General features: G+C 35.9%; 1 protein-coding gene across 1 annotated transcript in view; it reads right to left on the reverse strand.

Annotated features, from left to right (window-relative positions):
- The window catches only part of LOC145247288 (organic cation/carnitine transporter 2-like), a 109,780-nt gene that overhangs the window by 51,145 nt on the left and 45,248 nt on the right, over positions 1 to 13,387 (reverse strand). The window contains exons 5-6 of the mRNA XM_080108909.1: positions 6,947 to 7,101; positions 2,498 to 2,669 (exon numbers count right to left, since the gene is read on the reverse strand). Coding sequence (XP_079965035.1) covers positions 2,498 to 2,669; positions 6,947 to 7,101 — 327 coding nt within the window. The remainder of the gene's footprint in view (positions 1 to 2,497; positions 2,670 to 6,946; positions 7,102 to 13,387) is intronic.

The raw sequence follows: 13,387 nt of genomic DNA on the forward strand, positions 1-13,387 counted from the left end.
TTGATAATGTTTTCAGCTAGTCTAGTGTTTCTTGTGAAAGTTTGGCGAGGGGGACCATAGATTGAAGCTCAGTTGAACACTTTCCATGAAAATAACGATAAAGCAGAGACAAACTCGCAACATCTCTTCTGTGAGACAGAGGTGTGCTCATTCCTCTCTTCATCGTTTTCAATTTTGACACGGTGTTGTTCACCGTCTATATTCGAGTGACGTCTCAGACCTTGATAAGCGATGGCCCATTTGTAATAAATTTTGAGTGCATATATATATATATATATATATATATATATATATATATATATATATATATATATATATATATATAAGTGAAAGTGTCCGTGTGTGTGTGTGTGTGTCTGTGTACATTTCCCTACGCAATAACTCTGTCAATTTTAAGCCTACAGACGCGAAATTTGATATACAGGGTACTGAGATTTGGGAAAATCGATGTGATTGATTTTCTGGCAGAAATTTGTCGATTAAGGGGTCAAAGTTCAACAATTTGACCATTGAGAACTCTACCAAACTCCTCATACAATTTTTGGTCAAAACACTTGAAATGTTAGATATAGGTTCCTTGGTCATGGATCTACCTTAATAACTTGATTTCAGCCCTAAACAATAAATTTTAAGGGGTCATAATATGGGTCAAAGTTACAAAAATTGACCGTTTTTTTGTTTTTTTTCTTTTGCTAAGCATACACCTCAAAACACCCGGGCAACACCGGGCACCCATGCTAGTATATATATATATAAAGTAGTAGCGTTCGTGTGTATGTCTGTAACCAAACCTTACATGATGATGGTCTCCAACCTAAGCATGCTGTACAGCATTTTTCAAGGTCAAGGTCAACTGTTAAATTCATATTTAATGCGGTTCTTCACCCCCACCTAGAGATGTTACATACCAAGTTGGGGTTCATCACTATCCCGGAGACCGCCACCATGGCGCCTGTCAACTTCAACCACCGCCATCTCTTCAACCAATTAATCAAATGTTAATCATTGTGATTCTTTGTAATTGTTTCAATGTTCATGTGTAATAATATAAGTGTCAATTTTCATATGATCTATTTGCTTTAAAGTTCATAGTTTGATTTCACTTACTTCAGGGTGTAGTTAAAAAATAGTTAATTTTTAAGCGTTTTAAGAAATAGTTGCTCTTACAATATCCGCTTACTGCGAGGGTGACCGCGAAGCGGATACACGACCGTACAGCAAAGTGGAATTAGACATGGAGTCTAAAGAGCAGAGTTTATTTTAGTGTACTAATAAATGTATTAATACTATTAAAAGAAAACAGTGTTCATTGTATTGTAGATGGATAATAATCTCAGTAGGTATAGATAACCTAGAGCTATTTTAATATTGAGTAAAACGATTAATAATTTTGAATTAAAAATCAGTTTCAAAAGGAAAACAAGCAAAATCCACTAGATTGTACGATCGTTTCAGAAACGATGTTCATTTCACATAGAAATAGGTATTTTTTTTTAGGTATATTCTATCCCGGAAAATCCTGGTCAGGTTTCTGTATATAATCCAGGAATTATAGAATAAGTTTTATTTAATATTAAATCGGGGGAGGGAGTTAAGTAAACTTAAGTATAAATGATCTATTTACATATATTTTACATATTCCAAATAGCATGATTATCAATCTCGCTGCACCTAAAAGACACCAGTAAATCCGCTCTTTAATCACACCAAGAAAATGATCCAATAACTCAAATACCAGCTTCATCAACTCACGCACATCTATATGCACACTAGCAAGAACAAAAAACGAACACACATACATAATGCCACGCTGCCAAACACTCAAATAGTATGTTCACTCTATGAACATTTTGATTTGTGACTACTAACACAACTTCCGTCACTAAATATGTGTCTGTATAAATGACTGAAAAATAAATCTTATATGCTGATTTCTTATATAAAAATGTTTTGTTGAAAATTGCGGTTTTTTTCTTCATTTATTCATTTACAAAACTCTGTTTAGGTTTCTGGTAGTTTTGGGACGATTAATCGGAATCGGGAATCCAAAAAATCGGAACTTTTGTGGATATCGGAATCGGTATCGGCATTGGAAAAAATTATGCCTATTTTTCGATGTCCAAAACGATTCTTTCACTTATCTTTGTTTTTATTTGACATTGTTGAAAACAAAATCTACTTCTGGTACTGAAAATAAAATAATAAATATTTATTGATTTTGAACTACCAGTACAGCTAAAATCGATAGATCATCCTCTACAGGTGTAGTTTGCGTTTGATAAAATATCTACGCATTAACATGTGTTTTTAAGGTAATCGGGGAAAATAACAACTGTATAGTTAAATATTTAGAGATTTATAAATAATCGGAATCGGAACTGGTAATTGTACCGGAATCGGGAATTTAGTACGAAATCGATAATTGTATCGGAATCGGGAAAATATTGGAATCGTCCCATCCCTATTTTTAGGCAATAAAATGTTTCTTTTAACTTACCAAATGAGGCTGATACTTAAAAAAATCGAAGGCACGGATATTATGATGATTAGAGTCCGCCATTCTGTCACAAAATAACCTGCCGCTGTGAGGAGACAGAAGCCGATAGTGAAGAAAATTTGAACGACAATACAAGTACACGCTCGTTTTTTGGTTCCAACTATTTCAGCAGCTTAAAAAAACAAAAAAAAAACGAAAAAAAAAAACAAAAATGAAAGATATAATTACATTCGCGCCAAAAATAAAGTAATTAATCGTTTTGTTATTTATGGAGATCGTACATCGGTAGGTAAAGAGTATGTTAACTAGTGTGGATTTCGAGAGTTTTTCGTTAAGTGGATATCCCCACTCTTTAACTGCGCCTAAATCAAAACGTAGATTCCATGAAAAAACCTTCTTTCTTAGAAGTGCACACCTGTGGAACTCTCTTCCGTTTGCCTGTTTCCCACCTGACTACAACTTGGATGTCTTCAAGTCTAACATAAACAAGTTCCTGATAAACCGCCTCCTTAAGTAAGACACTTTATCAGATATCCATTACTAACGATTACTACGATATTGTCCTATTGATTACTCCGGGCTTTGATAAGTGACGACTTCCATGTAAAAAAAAACATCAAGACAACCCGCGACTAACAGAAATAGACTCAGTGCACCTAGCAAATAAGGCGATAGGGGTTCAGAGGTCAGCTCTCTAGACAAAACAACGCTAGAAGCAGGTGTCGAATGTTTAGATGGAAATTGCGTGACGTGTTCGACACAAAGATTAAAAGAAAGAGATATCCACACAATGTAAGGATTTAAACTGAATCTCTCTGAGACAGTCCGTTCGTGTACAAATTTTTGATTAAGTAAACAAATTAAGTAAGAAGAAAATCACTGTAGCTTATATTTTGTAAGATGTTTTCGGTTTCTCTCCCTTTTCAATGCATCTCTCTCCAATAAAACCTTTAAAACGCTAACGAGTTTTCCTGTTTCTCCATGCATGAATTTTATTCGTCTAAGGTTAACAACTCAACCCCAACTGGACGATCCAATATTGCAAATCAACGGGCACACACAGTTAGAAACGAGGATGGAAAGAACAAAAAGAACGAATTTCCTGGCGGTCCAAGCCCTTTCCATAACCTGCAATTAACCCTTTATCATTGTATATTGCTTCAACGCTCGTGAATTTTAGGGATAACAAACGGACAAGGTTTAAATTTTTAAGCCTCCACACAATTCTAGAGTAAGCATATCTTTCATAAGCTTATGGGCTTGCATGTCTTTCTCATCTGCAGTGTTTTAGGTTCTTTCAGAAAAGAAGGCCAGTCTCATCACTAGTTCAATACCTGTTGTCCAATGTATTGCTCGGCTGCGACGAGCTGAATCCACGCACGACCAGCTGAATCTTAGCATATTTCGTGATAGATCTCGCTGCTTCGCCATACCTGACGACGCCATGAACAACCATTTCTCTTTATGAAAGTTATGAACCAGCCGCGATTAACCGTACATGCATTTTTATATGCACCTGTTGATATAATATCCTCCATCAATGTTCTAATGTTAGGTTTGTGTTTTTTTTACAGATTATGGTTCCGGCAATCGCATCCCTTGTGATTTGCTTCTCGTTGATTCACGGATGAAGCAATTGTTCCATCTCTTCGTGGACAGATATGTAAAAAAAATAAGACTCTATTAATTGATTTGTATTGCTTGATTGCTTACAAGCGATATCCCACAAGTGCAGCGTGAATACAATATTCTTCCTATTGTTACGTTGTCGTATCATAAAATGAGTGTTTGTTGGATATTGGTTGAAATTGGAATGGAGATGATATATTAAAACGTGTCTATTTATAAAAGATTGAGTGTTTGATTATCTTATCAGAGTTAATGACGTTGTGTGCGTGATCCTGTGTTTGAACATACCTTCTGCTATTTCGTTGGTCCATCTGGAAATTCTCGTCTGAGAGGGAGACTTGATACCTGTTTTTGGGGACGAAGATTTATTTCACTCCAAGGCAAGAAATTGGTTCTATAGTTTTTTTTATTCACCTTCCAGTTTGTTCACTGAAGATTGGAAAGTGAATTTGGCCTGTGTTGTTTTTTTTTCTTCTAGGTCTTATTTCTACCACGTCAGCGTTCGTTCCCCACCCCCAGCAAAGGGGAGGAGACAACGGCAAAGCCGTCAGCTCTCGTTCAAGCCGCAACCAAATCTCCTCGATTCAGCTAACCTGATCACATGACTCACACGCAATCAAATCAGCTGATCTTGACTTCCGGTCAACGTGTCTACACTATAACTCACACATCCCCCCTCTCTCTCTATCCATTCGCTAACACTATGTGCTATCTTTTGCGTAACTTGTTTCACGTTTGCCTGTCTTAACATACTTTCTTGTGAAAATGCAACAACCTTTAATTCTTGCTTAATTTAACTTAATTAAAAATTTGTACACGAATTTAATTATTAGTCATAGAATTTATTTTATGGCAATCTCCAAACATACTTATACAAAGCCACCATTTACAACGTGCATGGAGTACTGTTGCCACATCTGCACTGGAAGATCACTTCAAAGCTTCTCCTTATTGGGCAAGGTGCAGAGCAATGGTTTTAACTTAATAGATCTTGTACTATCTGTCAACCTCCAGCCCCTGTCGCATCGATGCAATGTACTTGTCTAGAAAAGTATATCTACGGAGTACTCTCCAACAAACTTATTGCACATGTATCCCCCTCAACGAAAATACACTTAACTTACCCGACTAGCAAAAAGAAGCCTATCCTTACACTGTAGAAGTTCATATATGTGGAACGTGTTTTTACCTTGATATCTTCCCATTTACAAACATGCAGAAATTTAAATTAAAAGTGAACAAGTGTCTTTCTGAGTAAATCACTACAAATCTGGTCCCTATCATAGTAGTCCCTGTGTTTTACTGGCAATATTCTTTGTTAAAGATGAAAAAAAAACCCTCACATAATTGAAACTAAACAAAACTATATTTCAGATAATATGATTTTGCATCATTCACTTATATCGCATCTTGCATTTCTTAAACAAAAATCTATGTATTTAAGCGAGTAAGGTCCTTTTCAGTTCATTTTTTTTTCTTGAACAGATCTTGATGGTTTCTTAATTAATTTCGGTTTTATATATTATCATTATTTATTTATTTTATTTTATTTTTTTAGATAAATAATTTCGGTTTCTCTTCCATTCTTCAATTTCCGGAATATCTCTCTTCACGATTCTAACTTTTGTCATCTTGTTCTTTCACCAGTGTATTGCTCCAGAAGTATTGTGTCAGATTAGAAATTGCTGTGCGAGACGGACGAGCTAATATAAGCTACTTCTTTTACTTTCCTTTATTCTTTCCGCTTAGTCTTTCTTCCTTTCATTCACTTCTTTCTTGACTGGGAGCGTCATACTTACATATCGAGATGTGGTTGGTTGGTTGGTTGTTTTTGTTTTACGGCATACCAACCCGTTTCAGGTTATTTAATGCCGAATCCGGTGATTTTGAAATTTTTTTAATAGAATATATTTCTTTTTGCAAGTCAGTTTCTATTTAACCCATAGTTGGGACCCTAACAGCTACTACCACTCCGGGTCAGAGTGGACCTGGGAGCAATAGCAATTAAAGGGTGGTTCCACACTCCCCAGAGCCCGCAAGCTAGGGCCTTACCATCGGATATAGTTTAAGGTCATAGATATAGGTTAAGGTCGAGATGTGATTTGAATGAACACTAAAATGCTAATGGCTTTAATTCTTATCCTCTTTCTTCAATGAGCTGATAATTTCTCTTGTTGATCAATTGATCATGGTCTTACAGAAAGCGTATTTATATTATTAAAGTTTAACAATTTTAATTGGTATTATTTATTCATTTATTTGTTGCGGACTATTGTTTTCATCTTTTAGTTTTTGTTTCATGACGTTTCGGACAACTATTCCTTTGGCATTCGGGATAGGAAAGCCGAATCTCTTAACTGCATTCTCAGCAATTACTGCCTTTCATAGTTGTCGTCGTCTCAACACGTTTTAGCCAATTAAGCCTCTGACCGGCTTTGGGTAGGATTGAAACCGCCAACTTCAGACAATGCTCACCTAGAACCGTAGAGATTCAACGTCTCTATCCAGTGCGCCGCGGGCCCGAAGTGCCAGAGGCTTGGTTGGACAAAACGTGGTGAGACGACAACAACTATGGAAGGCAGTAATTTCTGAGGATGCAGTTAGGAGATTCGGAGTTCCTATCCCGTCGCGATAATCGAATCTCAAAAGAAATAGTTGGCTAAAACGTCGCGAAACAACAACTAAGAAAGTTGAGGATAATAGTCCGCAATAAGCAAATGAATAAATAATACAAATTACTCATCTCAATAATGAATTCCACTTAATTAAATAATTCTAATTGGAATTTTTATTAATAGCTTGTAGAAGTGTTTTACTTACCGAGCACAAAGGAAGTGATGTACGATCCCGAATTTCCGAATCCAATGATGAAACGCAGGATTAAAAACACAGTGATTGATTGACTAAAGGCAGAACCAATCCCAGCGATCCCTTGGACCAAAATACAGACGATAATAAGATACTTACGACCAACCCTGAAATATATATTATATAATATTATATATTATAAATTAAATATATTACGCGCGATCCTTAAATATATATTATATATATATATAAATATATTGCAATAAAAATACATACATGACAATACAAAATACTATATATTGCAATAAGAACACATACACAATAACAACAATATCTATTGCAATGATACATATGTAAAAATAACAAAACTATATATTCCAATAATAATACATACATGAAAATAACAATAATATATACTGCAATAAAAATAGATATTTGACAATAACACAACTTCTCCATGTATCAGGTGTGTGTTTTTTTTTTTACTAATATCGATGATCATGCCGCTCCAGTCATTTTCTGCATTCGGGCTTTCTGATTGTGCATTTCGTGATCTTGTTGAGACCGACTGTGAACTTTGTTCTCTGTCTTCCTCTGCTTGTCTTCCCGACGATTTTTGCTAATATCAAGTATTTTTCCATTTCGTCTGCTCGCATCATTTGTCAAAAAAACTTCTGCTGACTGGAGTGGATGGTATTTGGAAGTGATCTGTTGGACTCTGATTGAGCATATTTTTTTCAATTCTTTCTTTCTATTTGTGACTCTAAAAATTCTCTTTATAAACTATATATCTGCTGCTTCTAAACGGCTTTCACTAACCATTTGTTAATGTCCAACCTTTGCAGTCATAGAGGAGAATTGGTCATGTATATATATATATATATATATATATATATATATATATATATATACGTATATATATATATATATATATATATATATATAATATAAAGCTGAACGTCTGTGTTTGTGGCTGGTCGCGAATAGGCTCCTATATGGCTGTCTATTATAGAAAACTGATTACATATAACGATAGAAGATATATCGAGACACAGGAATGGGTATGTTTGAACTGGCATATGATGATTCATTAAAATTGTGGGGTCTGCGTACGCGCCTGGTCCACAAAGTATGGAAATAAAAAATTTAAAAATTAAAAAAAAAAAAAGTTTACAAGTGTTTTTGATATAGATGTACATAATAATACTTTGATAAGTATGTTTTAACTTAAATAGGGATGGTATAATAAAATTGTGGGGTCTGCGTTCGCGCCTGGCCTACATAGAATGGAAATAGGCACAAACTTTAATAAAGACTTTTCAGATGTATCTGCGTAAGTATACTTTGGTAATTATGTTTCAGTTTGAAGAAATATGGCATAATAAAATTATGGGGTGTTCGTTCGCGCCTGACCTCCATAGAATGGAAATATGCCACAAAGTTTAACAAGGTTTTTTAATATAGATCCACAGAATATTGTGATAAGCGTTTAAGTGTGAACAGGTATGGTAAATAAATTATGGGGTTTATCTATTTTATTTTTACTTTCATCATATTTTGCTTTGGTTTTGATACCCTCAAATTCGAAGCTATCTCTTTACAACCCTTCCTTTTCATAACCTATCATACTTTCATAAATCAGAGTCCATTTTCTGTAGGCTGTTTTTGAACCCAATCAACGACGGGTACTTTTGCTAGTATATATATATATATATATATATATATATACATATATATATATACATATATATATATATATATATATATATATATATATATATATATATATATATATATATATAGTATCCCGGGTAAGTGGAAGTGTGTGTTGAGCAAAAAAGGAAAAAAAGTAGTAGTAGGCAGGCTTGAACTTGTACCACGAAGAAGAAAAGGATGTGAAAAAAACGTGACGTCTTTGCCGTTGCGTCCATCGCGAAAGTGGCGAACGTTTAAATTAAGGCTAGTCAATCGAAAAGTGAGGATGACATTCGAAAATATCAGTGTAAAAAGCGACCCATTCTTGTAACAAATAGCTGAGTTTTGAGGGCTAAGAAATTAATATTCTTAGCCCATTTTTCGATATTTGTCGTCCGAGCGATCGAACTTTAAAACAATACCGATCTCGTGAAAATTCGTCGCCTCTATCTAAAATTTTAGGCATACATACATACATACATTTAAACAGACAGGTGAGATTTATATAATAGATGTCTTCAAGATTCTGATTATTGTGCTCAGCTTTATGTTTCTGTCCGATGATACACTTCATGTTGTTAAATAATGCTTTTGCCATCGTGATTAATTTTTGATTTGCGCGATACTCTTACCACAAGGTATAAAAGTACAACCCAGGTATTTCAATGTATCCACCTGTCGAATAGTCTTTTTCTTCTATTTGATGTTACACTTTGGTAATAAAACCTTTTTAGAGATAACCATGCATTCTGTCTTCTAAGAATTGCGCTGTGGCCCTTTTTTATCGCTTTTTCCGCCTTGTTGTCACTATTCATTGTAGTTTGTCCTCGTCGCAAACCCCGAGGACAGTGTCGTATCTTAGATTGTTGATGTTGTAACCACCTACTCTTACACCTTCTTGAGTTTCAATATTGCGTAAAATCATTTTGCTGTAAATGTTGAATAAGTCAGGCAAGAAAACTCACTCCTGCCTCACTCCTCTGCGGATTAGTCTCTAGTCGATGCAGTCAGTGTCCACACAGATGGTTGCTTCCTGCTTCCAACAGAGGTTTCTGAGGACTCTAAGATCCTTTCCGTCGATTTTAATTCTGGTTAAAATGTCGAACAAATTTATGTATCGTACCTTGTAAAGAGCTTTTGATTAGTCTATGAAGAGTAGACAGGAGTTTCTGTATCTCTATAGATCTTTCTCAGAGGGGTTTTTATATATCTTCATATATCTTTCTATGAGGGATTTTAAAGTAAAATATTGCATTTCTTGTACCCTTTTCGCCATAAAACCAAACTGTGCTTCAAATGTGAAACCACATGACCCTACCAACAAGCCGCAGACTCAGACGTTGTGTGCCGTGACTTTGTTTCCCAATTTTCATCATTCTAGTTGTATTGTCTGGCGGCTGGCAGCTGGCAGCTGGCGGCGTGAAACACACGTGTTGACAAGTATAAAAATAGATTAAAACAAAACAAAAGAAAAACGCAGATGCTAATGCTTCATATATATGTCAATTGAACAATAGGTGTCTGTGTCCTCAGTAACAATCTACACGCTAGTCCATATGTACGTTCTGTGGAGACTGTATCAGAGAGCTGCCGTCAGTTTATCTCAATCTCCCTAAATCTGTTTTCTTCTGCATCCCAACTCCAACTGTCTCTAGTCGTGGACTGTCGTAAGCGTCAAACTCAACTCTGACTGTCATCTACCGGACCGTCGCCAACTGGACTGTCGTTAATGTACCGTACTGTCGTAAAACATTTCCACCTGGACACTGTGGTTAAGTCCAACTTTTGTAGCTTACTCATAATCACTTCCTAATGTCATAAAACTAAATATATCGCTATTCATTGTTCGGTCCCGTCATTTGCCGCATCTGAACCGACAATCCAATGCCAACTTTCTTTTGTCTATTTTCCTAAATCTATTTACTCTCGTTTTGTTATCCTAGTTCCTAGTACTTGGCGTGGATCTACTATATTGTCACACAGATACTTCTGTCTGTATTTTGGTCCTCATTCTGTTTATGAGCACATGCATTTGGTTTATTATACGATGTAGATCACAGTTTGATGTGCTTTGTTTGTTAGGAAGGACAATGTAAATTGACCTTTTCATGCATTCTTATATCTGTTTCGACACCCAATTCGAGCACATATCAGGTACAATGGAATGTTTTCGCATCCTGGTGCCTTTTAGCTTTTCACATTTCTGAAAGTATTACAGATTTCACGAGTATCACAAAGCCTTCATCTATGTTTTGTATTTCGTCGTGATACAATTCCTTTATGTATTCGTATCGTATTTGCAAAATATTCCGTCCAAATACCCGAGTTCGACAGAAGCGTGCCCGAATTCGACAAGATTCGCCTGAAGAAGGTTGGAGGTTACATCGACCGAAACGTTGTAAAAATCACATTCAAGATGAGAACAGTAGTCCGATAAATCCAAATAATACGAATAACCAATCCTCATCTCAAAACTTCGAAAACGTCACAGGTTAGGTCTATTGTACATCATACTACAAGTTGGACAGATCCAAGTCTGGGAATGTTTCAAATTTCGAAATTGAACATTTTCAACTTACAGGTCATTTTCCATTACGTTTTAAAACATTAACTCGGTCAGCTTTCATGATAAACCAATAAATTTTCAACTTCGAAATTTAAAACTTTCCCAACACTCAAATCTTGTCCAACTTTTAATATGATGTAGAGTAGACCCAGCATGACATAAAACCATAACAAAACAAATAAAACGTTTCAATTTTTGTGTCAGTTGATACATTAGCTCGTCTAAAATGCCGCTGTTCATTCTTACTTCAACATATCCTCTCTTCAGCGTTCTCCTCCCGAGACATCTTCTATGGTTAGGTCATATTCTTTATCGTCTCCGAGATAATTTCATTCAAAAAGTCATTTCTCTCTGGCATGATACCGAACTGATTCTGGGCCCTCAGCTGTATAGGATTTATTCACTGGAACCGTGATTGGCTAACTCGTGTATAGAATGGAACGTTAAAATTATCACCCTAAAGAAAACAACAGCACAGCTTTATTTTAAAACCTTTTTTCAAAAAATTAATTCAGATCACTTGATTATGTAGTAGAGCTTACATATATTAAATGCAGCCGCCTTTACCTTCAATCACCCCCTCGACGTGAGTTCGGAACTGGTAGTATACCTTTTCCACACACGCCGTAGGAGCGCGGCGAATACTTGGCAGATGGACACAATCAGGCTGACTTTGGTGTTGTGGGAGGTAATTTTGGTGATGTTCTCGACGTATAACCAAACGAAAGTGTCCAGCGAGTTCAGGCTGAGGAGGGAGGGAGGTCAGTGAGAGAATGGTGCAAAGTCATAGCACTCCTTCAGAAGCCAACCCTGAGTCTCTTTGGACGTGTGGGCCGGCGCCGAATCCTGCTGCTACACCCAGAGTCTGCCAGCGACCACCAGGGGATCACTACACTCTTCAGCATCCAGCTAACTTAGAAGATGTGAGGTGAGGTGACGTGATGTGGCCCTCACTTGAAACCACACCAAATGCTATAACCGTGTCTGGAAAGGATCGTTCGATGTGTTGAGCTGTGCCGTCAAGCGTTGAACCGGCTGGTTTTCTATTTTGTGGGTGCTGGCAATGTTCCTGTTGTCATAATTTGGATCGGTAGAGCGCAAGAATTGTACAGCGGCGCATCTCCGATCTCGCTCGTTGAACATTGTGTCACTTTCGGGCATGATTGAAGGCACATATCCATCTTGTGTTTTGTACACAATTGGCCAACTAGTAGATGGTCTGCAACAAAAAAATCCGGTTTTCATCAAAAGGAAATGGAATCATGACGTCTTTTTTAGGGCGACAATTTTATCGTAACACCCTTTATATCGTACTGTCGTGAACGTCGCACCTGATCAATTTATGAGCACATGAATTAGCCTGATTATATGGTCACAGTTTGTTGCACCTGGTTTCTTAATTAGGACGACGTAAACTGACTTCTTCATGTATTCTGGAATATTCTCTGTATCAAAGAAGCAGTTTTGGGCATCTTTCGTTCGGAACACGGTAAATTCCCTGGATGAAGCCAGCCCATCCGCCCCATGGTAAATGCCGAAATAAATACGTTAGCTAGTCCTACACAAAAAGTTTATAAAGAAAGTAGCTTAGCGAATAAACATAAGACATTTTTTTTACATAAATCAGCTTATGCAGAAAAAAAGACAAATTGATAAAAATATCTTATACAGAAAAAAAAAGGAAGTTTGATAAAACAAACCAAACATTATATTATCTAGAATGTGTCAGATTGGAAATTGGTGTGCGAGACGAACGAAATAATATAATCTATTAGATTGGTGCAAAAATAATGCCGTCTTTTGACGTTCAATTATCCATCTTCTATACTCCTATAAATTCATTTTTCTTTTGTGTGTATTGATATTCATATAAAAAACTGTCTTTTCTATTTATTTAAAAATAAAATACATCTTATTTCTTATATATGGGTTGCGGGATTGCATTCACTAGCAAAAGATCTAGCTAATTTGCATACTCTTTTAAACATTCATTTTAATTAATTCCCTATTAGTTTTTTCGGTTTTCTTATGGGATGACAATCTTTAGTTAACTATTACGTGTAATTATATTAATGCAGATATTCTACTTGATTTATACTTGCATAATATTTGCGTAAAAAGTTTATAGTAAACACAAAATTGTTTCCATATATACGTATATATTTTGTTTAATCTATCTATCTATCTATCTA

This window comes from Euprymna scolopes, chromosome 25, assembly GCF_053919585.1.
Source record: "Euprymna scolopes isolate OS-2025 chromosome 25, ASM5391958v1, whole genome shotgun sequence".
Classification (NCBI taxonomy): Eukaryota; Metazoa; Mollusca; class Cephalopoda; order Sepiida; family Sepiolidae; genus Euprymna; species Euprymna scolopes.